Source organism: Vicugna pacos, chromosome 11 (assembly GCF_048564905.1).
Source record: "Vicugna pacos chromosome 11, VicPac4, whole genome shotgun sequence".
Lineage (NCBI taxonomy): Eukaryota > Metazoa > Chordata > Mammalia > Artiodactyla > Camelidae > Vicugna > Vicugna pacos.
The window spans coordinates 74,554,523-74,574,064 of NC_132997.1; the positions used below are offsets into that span (position 1 = coordinate 74,554,523).

General features: G+C 50.8%; 2 protein-coding genes across 3 annotated transcripts in view; both read left to right on the top strand.

The window, feature by feature from the left end:
• Positions 1-8,109, top strand: part of UBTD1 (ubiquitin domain containing 1) — a 48,342-nt gene extending 40,233 nt beyond the window's left edge. For both annotated transcript variants that reach the window (XM_006210558.4, XM_072971751.1), the window contains exons 2-3: positions 5,377-5,604; positions 7,004-8,109. In XM_006210558.4, the coding sequence (XP_006210620.1) occupies positions 5,377-5,604; positions 7,004-7,389 (614 nt within the window). In that variant the 3' untranslated portion in view covers positions 7,390-8,109. The remainder of the gene's footprint in view (positions 1-5,376; positions 5,605-7,003) is intronic.
• Positions 8,110-9,405: 1,296 nt separating this feature from the next.
• Positions 9,406-19,509, top strand: ANKRD2 (ankyrin repeat domain 2). Its single transcript, XM_006210556.4, has 9 exons — positions 9,406-9,765; positions 13,294-13,395; positions 14,752-14,910; positions 15,021-15,128; positions 16,625-16,723; positions 17,101-17,199; positions 18,055-18,153; positions 18,252-18,350; positions 19,207-19,509. The coding sequence occupies exons 1-9, from the start codon at positions 9,691-9,693 to the stop codon at positions 19,354-19,356; spliced, it is 990 nt and encodes a 329-aa protein (XP_006210618.3). The 5' UTR covers positions 9,406-9,690; the 3' UTR covers positions 19,357-19,509.
• Positions 19,510-19,542: the final 33 nt, after the last annotated feature.

The following is a 19,542-nucleotide window of genomic DNA, read 5'->3' on the forward strand; positions in this document are numbered from 1 at the left end:
CATCCCTGGAGCAGGGGCCTGGGGATGGATCTTGGTAACCGAGTGTGGAAATAGAGCGTGGGGATTGTGGCAGGTGTAAATAGGGCCGTCTCCTGGCTTGGGTGGACTGACTGTCCTGGGAAATCTCTGATTCCCTTGGCTGGTCTCCGATTTGGTGTCACATCCCAGTGGCTCAGATGTACCAGTCCCTGAACCTACAATAAGGATCTCTGGAGGTCTGAGATCAAGAAGTGAGGGGACCGCCAGACTTTTCGCTCAGGACAGACACTTCTGCTTCCCCCTCCCTGCCTGCTGCTGCTGTCGGCTGTGGTTGCTCTGCCACACTCCCACCCCGTTCACTGCATTTGTCAGTTCTGTTTTCAACTCAGCAGACTCTTGCTGAGAACCTTCACTGGGCCAGGGATAGTCAGAGGGAAGCGGCCAGGCCTGTTGTCCTTCCATGGGTTCTTGAGAAGCCCCTCTTGTGTAGTTATTCTGAATTAAGCAGTGTGAAGCGGGTAGTGGGAGTACATACACGCACAAGCACACACATGCTCATAGAAGCACACCAGCTCTATGCAAATTGGAAAGGACCTTTAGTGTTCTCTCTCCCACTCTTCTTTCAGTACCCTCCCTTGGGGGTGGTATCGCCAGATACCATTCATTATCAAGGCCAAACCACAGCGTCCACCATCATTATCCTCCCCCAACCCAGACAACATGCCCTCTCACTCTCTTCCCTCTTTACCCTCCGAATCTGCTCTCAGCAGCAACTTTGGAGGCGATCTGTTGAACTAGCTGATGTCAAGGTGTGGATGAGCTGCCATTTCCACTTCTGTTTTGCTGTGTTCACAAGTAGGGCTCTTCAGTTAGAATGGAGTACGTACCCCAGCCCATCCCTTACAGCTCTGGCTCGCTGGGTCTGAGGTGGGCCCTGGGAAGCTGCCTTTTTAACCAGCACCTCAGAAGGTCCTGATGCGAGTGGTGTTTCAGGCAACCCTTCAAGACCCTAGCTTTGAGGGGAGGGTAGAGCTCAGTGGTAGAGTGCATGCTTAGCGTGCACAAGGCCCTGGGTTCAATCCCTGGTAATGCCACTAAAATAAATGAATAAACAAACAAATAAACCTAATTACCCACCCCCAAAATTTTGTTAAAGAAAGACCCCAGCTTTTGTCTCTGTACTCAGAAACACACATTCTCTGCTCAGTTGCAAGTACCTTTTGCTGTTTTGCTGTTCTCTGTCCACCACAATCACAAAAACCCATGATTTTCATGGGTGTTTTGTACCTCCCCATACAGGTGTGTACCTTGATCTTTTATTGTTTTTAAAATCTCTCTTTTGTCAACTTCATCAGGGATAAGGACCATTCCTGTTACTCTGTCTTTGACCTGGAGCTTAACTAGGACAGGTGGAGACATAGGTAGAGGCCTCCAGGTGCTCCTGCTGCTGGAACCAGCAGCGCCTGCCCTGCCCTGGGCAGAGTCACCCAGAGCTGCCAGCAGCTGAAATCCTAGAGGCTGTGGGCCTTGGGCTTGGCAGTTCACTGCTGCCCCCAAACCTCGCCCCCTGGGCCCCCCAAACTCTCCCTCCTTTTCCATGGCTACTCCCCAGAGCTTTACGTACCCTTTCTCCTTGTTAACAACTTTCATTGTATTATTCTTATTACTAAAGCAATAAATGCTTATTGTAGAAAACTTGGAAAATATAAGCAAAAAAAAAATTATTGGTAACTGCCAATCAGGTATGACCACTGTTAACATTTTGGTGTAAATCCTTCCAGTCTTTTTAAAGTATATAATTTTAGATACGTTTTTAGAAATAAAAGCTGGAGCACAGGGCACTTGCTGTTCTCTAACCTCTTTGTCACTGTGTCGTGGTCATTTCCCCATGTTGCTCACCCACCTTCTGCCCCATCTCAGGATGGCCGCCACAGATGTGCAGAGGTTATTCAGCCTTTCTCCTGGTGGTCTGTGTTTAGTTTGTTTCTAGAAAACCAAGCTAAATTAAACAGCTTTGTAGGTGAACCTTCGCCATGTACTTACAATTGTTTTCTTAGAACACTTTCTTAGAAACCAAATAGCTGAGCCAAAAGGAATGCACACTTTAAAGATTTTTGATGTCATAGCAAATGCCCTCCAGCAAATATGTACCAATTTGTGTAGCATATGAGGGCATTCACACCCTATCCACTGCCCAGTGTTTTTTGACTCAGCTAACTATACACATCATTTTTTAAGTAAGTGAAATTTAAAATACCCATCATCAGTTTGCTTTTATGTTTGAAGTAAAAGCTTCCTTTTCTGTCTTGTCTGTTATCTGTGCCTAAAATTGTAAGCATCAGTGTGTAGGGATCCAGACATTTTGTCATGTCTTTTATACCTGCTCGCCTTGGGCCTGAGGAACTTTGCTCGGTACATTTGTGCCATTTGACTCGCTGTGAAGGGAGCCAGCCTCTGGCCCAGAGGTGCTGCGGCTGCCCCCTGCTGGCGAAGAGGTGCAGTGACAGCTGAGAAGGCTGGGCTCTGGCTGTTCTTTTCTTACATCAACCCTTCCTCTTCCCACCCCCCCCCATTCTAATAGTATCTAGTATTTTGAGCCTGACACAAGGGTGAGGAACCCTTAAGCCCCTTGTGTCTTGGGTGACTGCAGATGCAGTTAATATTGTAGAGGTTCACTGGCATTGTGTCCATCCTGGGGTGAGAAGTACATCTCCAACCACATAGACAGGAAAGCATGCTGTTCTCTGTGTGGTCAGGAGAGGACTCTGAGGGCAAGATATTCAAGCAAAGCATCCCTCTGGTACGCAGGGCCTCCTGAGGTAACAACTTTGAAAAGTGGCACCATGGGACTGTGTTTATATTAAAGTGAATGAGATGCATGCATACATCATTACACTGCAGGTATCCTGAGCTCACTAGTCCAGCAACCTCAATTGTCAGGGACAAAACCAAAACCTGACCATTTAAGGGGGATGGCACATCTGAGCAGGAACAAAAGATGTCCCAAAGCCTAGTCTCTTTCTTCTTTAGGAAACCTCTTTCTAAGAACCAGAGGCTCTCATTTTTGACAGTGTGACAAGCTTTCTCAACCCTCAGCAGATTAGGAGTGGCCCATTAGCTGGACCTGACCTCTCCCCATTGGAGCAGCAGTTAGATGGAGACCAGTGAGAGGTGACATCTGGCAAAGAGGAAGGAGATGGGAAGACTATAGAAATCAGCTCAAGAAGTTAAAGAGCCCTGACGTCTGGGTCATTGAGTGGAGGGACAGATGTGCCACACCCCAGAGGTCCCAAGGGTGTCACTGCATAAGGTCTGTGAATCCTGATAGATCAGAGCTCTTGGTAGGGAGTCCTAAGTGCTAAAGGACCAGAGAGAAAAGGGGTCGGAAATCATGAAGCAGAGCTACTTCCTTGATCCAGGCGGAAACTCCTCCAGGCCAGACCTCCAACAAAATCACATGGACAAAACTGTCATCTTCTGTTTCTCCAGTGCATCCTTTCTATCTTTCACAGCTAAGTCTTTGATCCATCTGGCTTTGATTTTTGTGGCTGGCATGAGGTGGGGATCCTGTGTCATGTTTTTCTATATGGAGAACCTGTAGTCCCAACACCATGTATCAGTGGTCCTTATAAAGAAAAACCTCAAGCATTTCTCCTCTGTTGCTCACACGGAATACTTCTGACGACAGTTATGTGGGGGGTTTTCCCAATACCCTGTTCATATTTTTAAGGCTCTTTTATTTCTTAAACTAGGTATTTCATAATCTGTGTCTGATAAATCCCATGTCTGAAGTCTTTATGAGTCTGATTCTTCTGCCTGTTGTTTTTGCTGGCTTGGGCTCATATTGCCTTCTTTGTATGTTGTGATTAAAAAAAAGAAAAAGACTATGACCTTATTATTTATTTTTCTTGGAACCTTATCTCGGGGATTCTTTAAGGCCTGGTTTGAAGTTGTTTTCCCACAAAGAGGATTTGCATTTCCCTCTGCTAACCCAGGAACACTTCAGATGAAATGTCTGGCTTGAGAGTTTTCTGCCTGCACAGGTAGCAGCAAACCCACAGGAGGGCTGTTTGTGGATTCATTCTGACCTGAGGTGGAACACTCACTCTGTCACTTACTGTGTGACCTTGACAAGTCATTTAATCTCTCTGCCTGTCCCATCATCGGTGAAATAACAGTAACACTTACCACCTAAGGCCATTGGAAGGATGAAATGGGATGATGTATATAAATAAAATAACGTGCTTACATGGGCTTCTTCCGCATGGTTGGTTGGCAGTGACTGTCCTCTTCCCCTGAGGAGCCCCCCTCTCCTCCCCCAGCCTGTGGGGACAGCCCCCAGCTTCAGTTCCACATCTCACCTAGAATCTGAGTTACAGTGGAAGCCAGATGCTTTAGACCTCACGCCTATGGCTCATTCTGCCTTCAGCTTTCAGATGACGGAGCTCCCTAAAGCCTTTGAGAGGATACTTTTGCCCTCAGTCTTGACTGTGGTCTGGAGTTGTCTTGGAGGTCACTTGGGGCTGGGTAACAAGAATCATGACATTTAACAGAATTGTTTTAAAATGATGCAGGGATTTGTTGGTTTTAAAAAATTATTTGTAATTGTATGGCAGAACCTTAATAACAAGACATTAAAAATGTTTATAATTTTTAGTGATGGGAATATAAATTGATAGTAATGTAAATGCGAAAATTGTATATTGGCATGAAAACATTTCAAATCCCTTTTATAACAAGGAATATTTTTAAAATAAATTTAATAGTATTTTCCAACTTTATTGAGAAAAATGGGGGAAAGAAGGCTGAAAGGAAGTATGTCTGTGTCAGCAGTGGTTGGTTACTTCTGAATGGTGGAATTCTTGAGTAAGCATTACCCAGTGGCAGCACAGTACAGACAGTGGTCAGAGCGTGGCCTTCCAAGTCAGAAAGCCTGGCATTAAATTGGTACCTGTGTGGCGTTAGACAAATGACAAGCTGGTTGGGTCTTAGTTTCCCCATCTGTTGGGTTGTTTTGGGAATCTGAAGTGCCTCACCTGTGATCTGGCACAAGCTGGCTCCCTAAATAGTGGCAGTTATTATTATTCTGACACAACTGCATTCCAGATTTTTAACATACTGAGCACGTCTTACTTTATAACCAAAGAAAGAGTAAAATTAAGATTTAAACAGCAGCAGCAGCTACAACAAAGGCAGTATATGCTTTGCTGACAAAAGCGGTTTATGGCCCCAGGTTGGGTGTGTGGGTTTCCAGACTCCTCCTGACTCCAGGAAAGAGCCCGGAGACCTGAATGCTCAGGAGCCCCTACAGTGGGGGGCCAGGGAGGTGGGGCTGGGAGAGGGCCAACAGCAGCCCTGGCTTCCAGATGCCAAGCCTCTCCCTTCTGCCCTGCTCAGGACGCAATGAGCCCCTGAAGAAGGAGCGGCTGAAGTGGAAGAGCGACTACCCGATGACGGACGGGCAGCTGCGGAGCAAGCGGGATGAGTTCTGGGACACGGCACCCGCCTTCGAGGGCCGCAAGGAGATCTGGGACGCCCTCAAGGCTGCCGCCTACGCGGCCGAGGCCAACGACCACGAGCTGGCTCAGGCCATCCTAGATGGAGCCAGCATCACCCTGCCTCATGGTGAGCAGGCAGAGAGCAGGGGGCTTGGCCCTCTGGAATGAGGGGGCTATCAGCACCATTCAGGGTAGAGGAGAGCCAGTGGCCAGCCCCATGTCAGGAATAGCAAGCCAGGCTGGTAGATGGCAGGTGTGGCTAGTAACTTGTCCATTCAAGCAACCCTTATGAGCATGGATCAGGAGTGGGACCCCAAGAAAAACAAGCCACAGTCCCTGCTTGACTAATGATGAGGGCATGAGAAGATATCATCAGACCTGACAGGAGCAAGCTAAAGGTTGCTCGGGGCCCTTTGGAATCCCAGCACATCTCGGGTACCAGCCTTCTGTTGAGTATTATGTGCTGGGCACTGAGCTAGAAGCTTCTACTGCATTATCTCATTTAAGTTCATAACAGCCTCTGGGGCCATATAAAGCAGAGGGTAACAATGTAAACTCTATAGTCAGAGACTTGGGTTTTAACTGTCCCTTTCCTAACTGTGTGACCCTGAGCTGTGCAAATTTGAAGCCTCAGCAACTTAAGGAGGGATACCTACCTCATAGGATGGCTGGTAGGATTCAGCAGGGTACATGTAACATTGTTTAGTCCAGTCCCAGCACTTGGCAGGTGCTCGAGATACAGTAAATATGTTATTAATGCAATGCATTGTACAAGAAGATTGAGGCCCACTGGGTACAAGCCATGGAGAGCAGAGCTTGTGCTATTTCATTCATCCTTACAACCCCAGCACCCAGCACATATGCTGAAGAAGGAGTTAGTGAATGAACAAATGAAAAGTTAAGTAATTTGCTAGGGTTGAAGGAGCCAATACCTGGTGGAGCCAGAATGCCAGCCCAAGTCTTCCTGACTCCACCTTGAGCTCCCTCCAGCTGTCCCAAGATCAAGATGGCAGCTGATTTGGTTTTTGGTGAGAGCTCTCTTCCTGGCTTCCACCTGCTCACTGTGTCCTCACATCGTGGAGGAAGAGAGAGAGTTCTCTGGTGTCTCTTAGTATTCTTTTTAAATTGAAGTACGGTCAGTTTACAATGTTGTGTCAGTTTCTGGTATACAGCATAATATTTCAGTCATACGTATACATACATTTATTCCTCTTCATATTCATTTTCATTATAGGTTACTATAAGATATTGAATATAGTCCCCTGTGCGGTACAGTAGAAACATCTATTTTATATATAGTAGTTAGTTGATGTCTCTTCTTATAAGAACACTAATCCTACCAGATCAGGGCCCCACCCATATGACCTTATTTAACCTTAATTATTCCCATTATAGGCCCCTATCTCCAAATACAGTGACACTGGGGAGTTAGGGCTTCAATACATGAATTAGAGGGGTACGTACACACAATTTAATCTGTACCAGTGGGTCCTGAAGCAGACTTGACTGCCCTGCCTTTCCCACAGGCACCCTCTGTGAATGCTATGATGAGCTGGGCAATCGCTACCAGCTGCCCATCTACTGTCTGTCACCACCCGTGAACCTGCTGCTGGAGCACACGGAGGAGGAGAGCCTGGAGCCCCCTGAGCCCACCCCCAGTGTACGCCGAGAGTTCCCGCTAAAGGTGCGCCTCTCCACGGGCAAGGACGTGAGGCTCAGCGCCAGCCTGCCCGATACGGTGGGGCAGCTCAAGAGGCAGCTGCACACCCAGGAGGGCATCGAGCCATCCTGGCAGCGATGGTTCTTCTCCGGAAAGCTGCTCACAGACCGCACGCGGCTCCAGGAAACCAAGATCCAGAAAGATTTTGTCATCCAGGTCATCATCAACCAGCCCCCGCCACCCCAGGACTGAGAAGCCCATGGATCCCTGGGCAGAGAGGCCAAGGAGGGTGTCTGCAGGGCTGAGAGGCCTCCCAGCTGGAGCACTAGGCCCCCCAACCCTGCCGCTGCCTTCAAGAGCTGTTCTTTTCTTTGGGAGTGCCTCCCCGTGTACGGCTGCTGGGCGAGCCCTGAGGGGACCTTGCTTCCCAGGGACACTATGGGCCACCAGTGCCCAGCACCCAGGAAGCAGTGTGCTGCCACACGCAGGCCTTGCCAGCCTTATCAGAGAAAAGGCAAATCACGGCCCTCCACCCTGCCTCTCTCCCGTGGCAGGTTCGAGCCATGAGGGCCAACCTGGAGGCTCCTGGAGCCCAGATCTGTCATCTGGTGCTGGCGGCTGTACTCACTCCGGTTTTCTGCTCAGGGTCTGAAGCAGCTGCTGTCTCCCTCCCCTGCCCCTACCGTGACTCTGTCCTGGGCACAGTGCCAGTCCCCTGGAGGGGAGGGGACCACATGGGAGCCCCAGGGGCGGGGAGCCTGAGGCCGGCCTCTGCCTCTCCCAGCCCCCAGAACAATTGGCAGAAATGAGCCGGTGGCCGGATGGCTGGGCTGTTGTGGCAGGGGTCTGCGTAGGGCCATCTCCTGGCTGTAACCCTTGCGGTGGGGGGTCTGCAGCCTGGTCATGGCCCCACAGCAGGTCCCTGTGTACAGACATATCTGCATATTTATCAATAAAGCCTTTTGCTCCTTCCTCCTCTCTTGTCTGGCTTTGACTTTTGGGTTCTGCAGTTCTGTGGAGCCCCAGTTCTAGTGTGGGAGCAGGCGGCTGCACAGCCTCCCCAGCTGCTCCAGGCACCACAGAGAATATGATAGAATGAGCCTGGAACTGCTAGTGTTGGGGCCTGTGTTCTTGTGGGTCCACAGGAAAAGCCACTTAACCTCTGAACCCACTTGGCTTGTCTTTAAAGTGATGATGCTGCGTGCCCTGCCTCCCCCCTCAGTTGCTGGCAGGGTTAAATGGGATAACAGATGTGACCACGCTTTGAAAGCAAAGGCCGTGTCTCAGGAAGGCGGCCTTAGTTACCTGCTGGTCTGCCCCTGCAGCACCGGGTTGCTGGCTTCTGGCTCACTGAGCCAGGCGCGAAGGACTGAAGTGCGTGCAGAGATGCTGCAGCCTTGGTGTCTGATGAAGTTAGATTATGAGTCTGTGTCGGCTTGCCAGCAAGGGACCCAGAGGGAAGGAGCCAGGTCCCGTGCTTCCCTGGGGAAAATGCACATGTAAGCGGAAAAGGGGGATCTTAGATAAGGTCGTTTAGCTAAGGGCGGACTATGTGAGTGTCAGGGAACCACAGAGCTGTGGCGTCTGGTTCAGTGGCAGATTAAACCCAGGTCATGGTGACCCAGGACTCGCTCCCACAGTTCCAGGTGTGGAACTGAGCCATACAAGTCTGCTTTTTCTCCAGCTGGGAGTGTTTTTCTTTCTCAGTGAGCATGACCACTGGTCAGGGTGGCCTGACGGGGAAACCAAGGAGGAAAGGGTGATCAGTCAGAGCTGGTGTCCCCATCAGCTGGGCTTGGCACTGCATTCTGGCCCTACCAGTGGCTTCCTGAGGTTCCTCTTGAAGCCACACCCTGTAAATCCCAGAGAGGCCCCTGAGACAGACAGATGGGTGAGGTTTGTCAGGGATCAATGGACTTGCAGCCAAGTGCAGTGATGCTTCACTAGGGGGGAGCCGTGGGATCCCAGAGAGGCAAAGGCCTGCGCCAGCCGCAGGCAGAGGGAGACAGCTGCCTCACCCCGGTATACTGCCTGGCACTCTGGTCCGGATGAGGCAGTCTGCCCCTCCCCAGAGCAAGCGGGGCCTGTTCACAGGACAGCTTGTGGGTGCAGGCCTATCTTGGGTGCCCGCATTTGGCCTTTAGATCCTCTCACTGGTACTGGCTGGGCATGGTTTCCCAGCGTCCAGCAGGTGGCACTGCCGCAGGACTAACAGCAGCCAGTGGGTCCTTTGTGCAGCCCAGCTGCCCTGGCCGAGGCCCAGCAGGGCCTAAGCACTCAGGACACACAGGCTGGGCAGGCTGCTTCCTGTAGTCCCTGCTCTCGGGGCCCTGGGCCCACCGTCTCCAATAGACCAGGGGTTGGGGGGCAACTGTCCCTGCCTTCCCCTGCTCCCTGGGGCTGCCTGGGGTGAAGGTGACAGGTGGGGGAGGCAGGTGGAGAATTAGGCCGGTGAGCTCATGGCAAAGGCGCCCAGCAGGGCGGGGGTGGGTGCCCTGGCATATAAAGCCCCCAGGGCCCCGGGGCCCACGGAGGCGGGCTGCGGACAGCACCATGGCGGGCTCCGAGGCGGTGCAGAGGGCCACGGCGCTCATCGAGGAGCGGCTGGCGCAGGAGGAGGAAAATGAGGTAGGGCCAGGGCGTGGGGGTTCAAGGGAGTTCTGAGGAGCTCCAGCTCTGTGATCAAGGAAAGAAAGAACCTGGCTGCAGTACCTGTGGCGAGAAGGAGAACAGGTGCCCACAAGGGCCCAGCTGGCTTTATTCCAGCCCCAGGTACTGGCAGTGGGAGGCAGAGGCTTCAGCCTCAAGATCTAAGAGACAATGGAGTGAGTGAGCCAAGCTGGGTTCCCTGAGACCCTGTCCACCCCCCTGGGCCTTGAGAAGATGGGCTGAGTTGCACAGAGGAGGACGGTTGGGATGCTGCCTTGGAGTGTGGGGCTCTGAGATTCCCCCAGCTGCTGAGCAGGAAGCTGGGACAGGAGAAATTCCAGAGTTTTGTCCCTGAAGAAGGATAAAGACTGGGAACAGAGCAAGGAAGGAATGCTGGGAAAGGAAGCATGGGTTTTCCAGAACTACCGGCCACCCCTGGGGAGGCCTGGGATCATGGGGCTCCAGGCTGTCATTCTTTCTCTGTGGAGGGAGGAGAGTGGGAGCAGGTCCTACTCTTCATTTTATTGAAATGAATACCTGACCTAGAGTCTACTCTGCCGAATGCCTGATGCTGGGAGGAATGAAAGGCTCAGTAAGGTCAGCCCTTGCCTCCTGTTTACCAACCTTGCATTCATCTTAGCCAACATTTGTCAGGTGCACGGTCAACTAAGAAACAAGGCAGAGTGAAGAAAAAAAATGTATAGCTCAAGTGGTAGAGCACATGTTTAGCATGCATGAGGTTCTGTGTTCAATCTCCGGTACCTCCTCTAAAAATAGGTATATGAATAAACCTAATTACCTTTGCCCTCAAAAAAAAAAAAAGAAAAGAAAAGAAACAAGGCAGAGTGGAGAAAGTGTGAAATAGAGGGGAAACTCAAAAGTGAAGGAGCACAAAGGGTGGGTGAGCCATGCCGACCGTGGGCCCTCGAGGACTTCTCTGTGGACAGGAGGGCATTTGAGCCGGGCCTTCGAGGATGGCAAGTGGAGATCAGGAAGGGGAGGGTATTCCATACTAAGGAAATGACAGGCACCAGAGTTGGGGTGAGTGGAGGCATGACTGTTAGGAGAAAGTCTGGCAGTGAGAGAGAGGGCCATGTGAAAGGTATTTATTCTCTGGGCAGTGGGGAGCCACTGCCTGTTGTTGAGTGAGGCACAGTGGTGCTATTTGACCCGTTTTAGGAAGGCAGCTCTGACAGTCCTAAGGTCTTGCGGGGGGAAAGACTGGCCCTAACAGGAATGGGAGGGAGGCAATAAAGCAGTGAAGAGGTAGACTGCATTCAAAAAAGAGTGACTGAATGGGGGGGAGGAAGGGGGAAGGATCAGGAGTCCAGTGGAAGAAGAGATGAGGACTAGGGAGGGGCAGGTTTGCCGGGGAAGATCTTGCACTGAGCCTGCTGAGTCCTGGCTGGGGCATCCCTGGCTCTCCAGGAATGCCACTTCTCACTCCCCCAAGGGCATGGGCACCAGTGCCAGGCAGGTGAGTCATGCTGCCTTGCCATGTCTGGAGTGCTGCCACTGGACACAGAGACCTTCAGCAAGGGGACACGAAACAGTCCTCATCCATTCATTCGTCCAACAAATATAGCAGCAGGCCTGTCAGGACCCTGGGTCCCCAGAGAGCCAGGATTGCCACCAGTGCCTCCTACGTGCCGGGCACTGTGCTACACACCATACAGGCATTCTCTCATCTCATCTATGTGACCATCTATGGAGTAAGGTTGTTTTTCTTTCTTTTTTTTAATTTTATTGGGTTATGGTCAGTTTACAATGTTGTGTCAATTTCTGATGTACAGCATAATTTTTCAGTCATACATGAATATACATATATTCATTTTCACACTCTTTTTCACAGTGAGCCACCACAAGATCTTGTATATATTTCCCTGTGCTATACAGTATAAACTTATTTATTCTACATATACCTGTCAGTATCTACAAATTTCAAACTCCCAGTCTGTCCCTTTGGAGTAAGGTTTTGTTGTGTTGTGTTTCACCGACAAATGCCCAATTCAGTAAGCATTTATTGAGCGCCTCCTGTATGCCAGCCCACAAAGACAAATCTGAAGCAAGGGGCTATGGAGTCTGGGTGAGGCATGAGCAGGCGTTAGCGTCCTCAGTTATTCCCACCAACCCCTGGCCCAGCAGAGTTCTCAGAAGAGAGCTTCTATCCAGCCTGCACCACCTTCTTTGGGTGAGTGGAGAAGGAGGGCCTTGGAGACCAGCCCAGGGGCTGGGGTTCTGTTATAGGGGTCTTACTGGGTTAGGTCATCACTGAGGACTCGGAGATGGGCAGAGATGCTGAGCTCACCTGCCATGATCCATGGATTTATTCACTCATTTATTCTCCAAACATTTGCTGAACACCTACTTTGTGCTAGATCCTGTTGCAGGTGCTGGGGATTCCAAGATGATTAAGACCAAATTTACCCTCTAGATGCTCCAGGAACCCAGCCAGGGTCCCACATGCAGTAGGAACTGAAGCCCTAGGTCATCCCTTGTCCCTGAAGGAAGATGCAGTGTTTCAGGCAAGGCCAGCCCTGGGGAGACCTCAAACCGTGTAAGCCTGACATAGAAGGGAGATGCCAGTGGACAACAGAACATTTGACATAAAGACCTGGGAAATTAGCCCTCAAATCACCCTTGAGGAGTATAACACTGGAGCCCAGTGGGGAGTATGAAAGGCAGCTGAGAGCTCTGTAAGGGAGGCCGTTCCTCCCCAGCTGCTCTCTGGATTCAGCACCCTCCAGTCTGCGCGAACGTTCCTGGCAACCAGGACTTCAGAGGTAGGGGCGCAAGCATGTCACAATGAGTGGTTTCTTTTAGAAGAGAGGAGGTGGCCATGAGCAAGTAGTCCAGGCAAGTCGGAGCTGCAAATGGGGAGACTTGGATGGAGTTCCCCTGCATTATCACAACGAGAATAAGGTTAGCACTTAGAGTTCCCCTCAAGCTGAGAGCTGGGGAGATACAGTTCCATCCCTTGGGTTCCCCAAGAGCAGCAGTGTCCGTGCTGTAGGACGTCATGGACCGGTAAAATCTGAGGGAAAGAAGTTGGTAACTGAGTTGCCAAAGTTTTGTGTTGTCAAGTAAGCCCATTAAAAAAAATTATCATCTCTTATAACAAGTATTTCATCAAAGTGAATTTTAAATGCCAAAAAAAAAAACCCCAAAACCACCCTTCAGTGCTTGATAAAAGTGAATCTATTTAATTTCAGGAAAACTCACTCCAGTAGCGTTTAATTCTGTTTTGCTGTGGACCCGAGGCAGTCAGCAAGCAGGTGTTTGAACTGGGGTTGGGGCTGAGGCTGAGGTGGAAAGCCTGGCTCTGGCCTGGGGCCCTCCTGGACCAGTCAGGAGTGGGGCTGATAAGGGCTGTGAGGTCCCACAGGAGGACGTCCTTGGGGGATGTCCTTGAATTAGTTGGTGGCGAGGCCGGGGGGTGGGGAGGATCTCTGCCTCCCCACGCGCTGCAGGCAGGTCCCAGAAAACGTCCTCTCCTTGGCTCGCCAGAAACTCCGAGGAGCCACCCATCAGAAGTTGCCCATGGACATGCTGGTGTTGGAGGATGAGAAGAACCACGGAGCCCAGAGTCCGGCCTTACAAAAGGTTAAGGTAAGTGCTGAGAGAACCCAGTATCTGTGCTCAAGGGACAGGCCAGGCAGTTATGGCCTTGCTCCTCCAAGTGTGACCCCCGAACCAGCAGCTCAGCACCCCCTGGAAGATGTTAGCAATGCAAGATCTTGGCCCCACCCCAGACCTGTGATGGGGAGCAGAATGTGCCATGCCCAAATATACTGCTTTGGCATGTTGATTATCTAAAACTAAAGTTACTTGAGAAACAGCCAGTGCAAGAGGGATACCCTGACCCTCCTTTGTTCCCCTGAAAGCCGGAAATAAATCTCTCATGTAAAGATGCCCTTTAGGAGGGTGAAAGCCTTCCTTATCGCCAGATACAGGGAATTGTAGGGCCAAGAAGGCTGTGTAAACAGTCTTGTTACTTCTTCATTAATTAGCTACCTCAAGCCCAAACCCTTTTGTCTTGTCAATTCCTCACAAATGTATTGTTTCCGTATCTAGAAGATATAAAAGCTGCCTGCTTTGGTTACTTCTTTGAGTCTCATATTTTTATGGACTCCCATACATATGAAATTAAATTTGTTTTTCTCTTGTTAATCTGCCTTACATCAATTTAATTATTAGACCAGCCAACGAACCTAGAAGGGAAGGGGGAAAGTTTTCCTCCTGTATATGTGCTGAGTCAAAATCTGCACCTGTACAGGATCCCAGGGGACTCATTTTGGAAGCTCCAGTGATGGGGCAGTTACACGGTGGGGCATGATGCAGGTGTTAATGGGCTGGAGGAGGCTATGTGTGCTGACAGAAGAGATCTCTGTGCTAAGAGGAAAGCAGAGTTCGCAGACCACTATGTGGATGATGACCGCATAGGACACATGTCTGATCATGTCTGGAGCTATGGTAGAAATTACCTCTGGGAGATAAGGGCTTTCTTTTCTGAGCTTTTATGCTTATATATTACTTTTATTTTTTATTTTTAATATTAATCATGTATTACTTTTATGACCCCACCCACTCAGCCACCAGCCCACACATACACACCCCAACACACACACACACACACACACACACGGAACTGCATGGAGAGCTGAGGATTCAGACCCTGTTCTGGAGGTTTGGGTTAATTTCCTCATCAACTCCTCGCCCTAGGTGGAGCCTTGAAGCTGGGTGGCTTCCAGGCAGCTCCAGCAAGCCTCCCTTGCCCCCTGATCAGAGGCATCTGTGTCTCCATCTCTTCTACTTCACCTAGTCCTAGGTGGCTGAGCTAGACCTGGATTCTTTCTCCCTTGAGAGGGTCTCCCTCTTAACCTCCACCTCCAGCTTAGCTCAGAGGTCCCCGAGCCCGACACACTGTGCCCCAAGTGTGGGGGCTGATGGGCTATCCCCACACAGGGCCAAGAGCGTGTGCGGAAGACCTCCCTAGACCTGCGGAGGGAGATCATCGATGTGGGCGGGATCCAGAACCTCATCCAGCTGCGGAAAAAACGCAAGCAGAAGAAACGGGAAGCCCTGGCCGCCTCCCAGGAGCCGCCTCCCGAGCCAGAGGAGATCGTAAGGGTCCTGGGGAGGACACCTGTGTGGGCAGGGAGCCTCGGATTGGGGGATGGCTCAGATCATGGCAGGGCGCCCCCCGACTCCGTGACTGGATTCATGCCCTCCAGACTGGCCCTGTGGATGCGGAGACATTCCTGAAAGCGGCCGTGGAGGGGAAAATGAAGGTCATTGTGAAGTTCCTGGCCGACGGGGGCTCCCCTGACACCTGCGATCAGGTGATGTTCCCACTGGGCCCTGCATCTGTGCCGGCTTCCCTTTCAGAGCTCCCACCCCAGCCACGCCCACTTTTGGGTCTGTCTGAGAACAGGCATGGGTGGCCTTTGGGAGGGAACCCCTCAGAACTGGGATGCCCCCTTAGCCCCACAGGAATTTTTCTAAATCCTTTCCAACTTGAACCACCTCCAGAGTAAATATTACCTGGACTTTTAGGGAAGAAAGAGGATGGAATCAAATATGAAGAGTCCAAAACCAGGAGATTTGGGCTCGAATCCCACGTCTACCACTCCCTAGTTATGTGACCTGCGGCTAGGACTGTCATCTCTCTAGGCCTCAGTTTGTAAAGCTGCCTCCTTCCCTCAGAGCAGGTTATGGGGATCAAATAGAACACTAATCAATAAATATGGATTGAATGAATGAAAAAACCATGAAGCACATGCTAGGATATGATATTCTTGCGTCACATCGTATACCATCACACTTTAAAAACTATTTTTATTTTATTATGAAAAGAAAAAATGTATATAACGTGAAATGTGACATTTTAACCACTTTAAGTGTACAATTCAGTGGCATTCATTACATTTACAATGTTGTGCAACCATCCCCATGATTTTCAACATTTCCATCACCCATCATGCTTCTTTCTTTTTTTCCTGAAACTGCCACTTTCACACTTTGTTGGGTGCTCTCTGGAGATCATATCCTGAGATTGAGCAAAATTAATGGTCACCGTCTTCTGCCTGCATTATTGTAGCTTTAGACTACATGTTCTTTCTTTCCACTCTTCAGATACCAGGTTCTTGGTCTATCTAAGCACCGCCCACCTCTGAGCACTGTGCTAGGTGCTGGGAGCACGAAAACAAAAAGGGTTGACAGTAGCTGGGAGACATGCATAATCAGATCATTAGAATATGGAAAGATATGCCCTCTGGCCTGAGTGTTTCAAGGGACCAAAGCAGAAAGCCAACTGCATTGGGAAAAAAGGAAGTTCATTCCCTTCTCGAATCAGTGATCAGGGTGCATCTAGCCATCCTGGTCCTGGGCTAGGCACTCAGGGGAAATAGTCAGGTAAGACTCGGCCTGCCCTTGAACACTCTGTCACAGGGAGGGTTGTCTGGGCTCTAGAGACCGCTCTGGGCCAGAGGTTTCAAGAAGACAATGACACTTGAGCTGCATCTTGATGGAGTTGCTGGAATTCATCAAGCACTCACAGGAAGTACAGCCAAAATGGACATTTGGGCACAGGCAACAGCTTGTGCAAAGGCCTGGCTTGATGTGCTTGGGAGCAGTGAGAAGGTCTGAGTCCCCAGCACAGAGGAGGCTCCAAGGCTTGTCTGGATAGAGCATGAAGGAGCTGGCAGAACATGGAAAATATGGGGACTCAGCCCAGGGGTCAGCATCAAGCTGGTATAAGGCCTGGAATCAGCTTGGGTGGGTGATGGGCTCAGGCCTGGAGCCAGAGGTTAGGCCCTGACAGTCTCTCTGGGGATAGTTTCGCCGGACAGCACTGCACCGAGCTTCCCTGGAGGGCCACATGGAGATCCTGGAGAAGCTTCTGGAGAATGGGGCCACTGTGGACTTCCAGGATCGGGTGAGTAAGAGGGCAGGTATTGGGTGGGAGGCAGGAGGTGGGTTGGGTCCAGCACTAATAGACTCCTTATCCCTGCAGACCTCCAACCTGGGACAGAAACAGGCTGCCTTGAGGGCCAGGCCCCACCTCTAGTGGGTTGTATGAGCTTGGGCAGCTCCTGTCTCCTCCTGGAGCCTCCTCTGTAAATGTGGCTCAGACTAGATGGGCCCTGAGGGTTCTTCTGATCCACCCCATCCATTGCCCAGTCACTGGTGTGGCCCTGTCCCTTCCCTGGACCCCTCCCCTGGATATCTTCCTGCCTTCTTGGCTGGGGTCTTTTCCCCCAGGGCACTTTCTTCCCTGAAGCTCTGAAATCAGGCCCTAGCCTTCCCTTCTAGCTGGACTGCACAGCCATGCATTGGGCCTGCCGTGGGGGCCACTTGGAAGTGGTGAAACTCCTGCAAAGCCGAGGAGCAGACACCAACGTGAGGGATAAGGTGAGGCAATCATGCTCACAGATGGTGGGGTAGCAAGGTGTGGGAGAAGCAGAGGGCAGAAAAGCCAAGAAGGCAGGAGGGTAGTGAGCTAGTCTGGCTTCTGGAGTGGCTGCAGAGCCCAGGGATGGCTCCCTGCCATCAACTGCAGACCCTTGGAGACCACCATCCAGGAATGGGAGCAGGAAGATCAGAGGAGGAGGAGGGAGGAGAAGAGATCCAGTATCTTGATGGCTTTGGGACCACTCAAAAGATGAGAGGTTTGTTCAGCCACGCAGTCCTTCATCATCCTTCTGTCCATCTGCCTATCCACCCACTCAACCATCTGTTCATCCATTTATTTATTTATCTACTCACTTATTTATTCATCCACCATTTTTTATTAACTCAATCTTTTGTATATAACCTTGAACAAGTGACAGCTTCCAAGCCTCTGTTGCTCATCTATAAAATGTCTTGCAGAGTTCTTGTATAGATTAGATGGGGAAAGTATGTAAATTAATTACTTATTGAACATAAGGTTGATGTTTTGTAAACTTTTGCCATGCCTATCAGATAGTCATCTCTCAATAAATGGCATCTATTATAAATATTTAAAAAGGGCAGAGGAGTGAGCAGTTGCTCACATCTGGGTGAGAGGGGAACCATACATAGAAGGCTTCCCAGAGGAGGTGGCATACAATGTCTGAGTTAGATCATCAGGTATAAGGGGAAGTTATAGCATTTCCTGCCCCTCCAGAATGCAGACCATGACACTAGGATTTGGGGGAAGGATTAGGGGATTTAAGACAGCCCCTTCCCAGAGGCACCACAGTCCAGTTTCCTTCAGCCATCAGTACCTGCTTCCTCCCCACCCAGCTGCTGAGCACCCCCCTGCACGTGGCAGTCCGGACGGGACACGTGGAGATCGTGGAACATTTTCTATCCCTGGGTCTGGACATCAATGCCAAAGACAGAGTGAGTGTCTGGGTTCCCTCCTGCCCAGCCCCACCATAGGGGTGTGGGCAGCCTGAAGGCTCCCACATGGGCCATGCTGAGTGTCACCCTGTCTCTAGGAAGGGGACAGTGCCCTGCATGATGCCGTGAGGCTCAACCGCTACAAAATCATCAAACTACTGCTCCTGCATGGGGCTGACATGATGTCCAAGAACCTGGTAAGTTCATTCCTCCCCTGATTCAGTAAACAGTGTGCACTACTTTCCTAGGCCCTGTGCTGGGCACTCGAAGGAAACACAGAAATAAGCGAGACTCAGCCAGCCTGCCCTTGGAGCACTCTCACAGTAGAGGTTTTCTCTGGGCCGCTGGGGATTTGGGATACATCCATCTTCCCAACATTCTCTATGCTTACCGACATCCAGAGAATCTAAGTGCCAAAAAATAGCCAGTAAGAGGGGCAGTAAGAGGACTTCTCAAAGGCCCCAAAATAGTCCACAGGGGGTCCTTATGTCCAGGCACAGGGGGTCCTTATGTCCAGGTTCAGGGAGGCCAAAATCGTGGAGGGACAGAGCTGGAAGGAAGCTAAGCACTTGGCCAGCACGATCGTTCCTAGCACCCCATGTTGGTTCCTATGGCCCTCCATTCTCTTAGGATCCTGTCTCCTAGGATCCAGGCCAAGCTCTTCTTTGGGGCCCAGAGCAATCACAAAAGGGAGGAGAATTGGGTAAGGGGGGGGGGACCCTGACTCAGGAAAGGCTGAGGGGATAATGGGAAAGTCAAGAAGATATGGGGAAGGTGTAAATGAGGGCTTCTCAGCCTCAGTGTTATGCACGTTTTGGACTGGATAATTCTTTGTTGTGGGGGGACTGTCCTGCGCATTATAGGATGTCTGAGCAGCATACTTGGCCTCTATTCAAGATGCCAGTGTACATCTCCCCTACCCCTACCCTGGAGATTGTAATAACCAAAAATGTCTCCAGACATTGCCAGTTGCTCCTGGTCAGGAACCACCAGAGAAGGGCAACTTCCAGTACAGACTTCTGAACAGTGACCAGATCTCCTCTGGCTCCCCAGGCAGGAAAGACCCCCACGGACCTGGTGCAGCTGTGGCAAGCTGACACCCGGCATGCTCTGGAGCACCCTGAGCCGGGGTCGGAGCAGAATGGGCTGGAGGGGTCTGCTGAGAGTGGACGGGAGACCCCCCAGCCTGAACCAGCCCAGTAAACACCTGTCCCAGCCCAGCCGGCACCTGACCTGTCCCCTGCGTACAGCCAGGGGGTCATAAGAATGGCCCCCAGAGCTGAGGACTACACCATTCCTCTGCATACGCCCTGGGAGCACCCATGAGCTACCACAATAAAAAAGTCTTTTTTGCTATGTGTGATATCCGTTTGTATTTGTATCTGAAAT

Bases quoted from the DNA above. Each gene is read 5' to 3' on its own strand.
- ANKRD2 (XM_006210556.4), top strand. From the start codon at position 9,691: ATGGCGGGCTCCGAGGCGGTGCAGAGGGCCACGGCGCTCATCGAGGAG. The intron at 17,200-18,054 runs GTGAGGCAATCA...CTCCCCACCCAG, and splicing joins ACACCAACGTGAGGGATAAG to CTGCTGAGCACCCCCCTGCA. The intron at 18,154-18,251 runs GTGAGTGTCTGG...CCCTGTCTCTAG, and splicing joins ACATCAATGCCAAAGACAGA to GAAGGGGACAGTGCCCTGCA.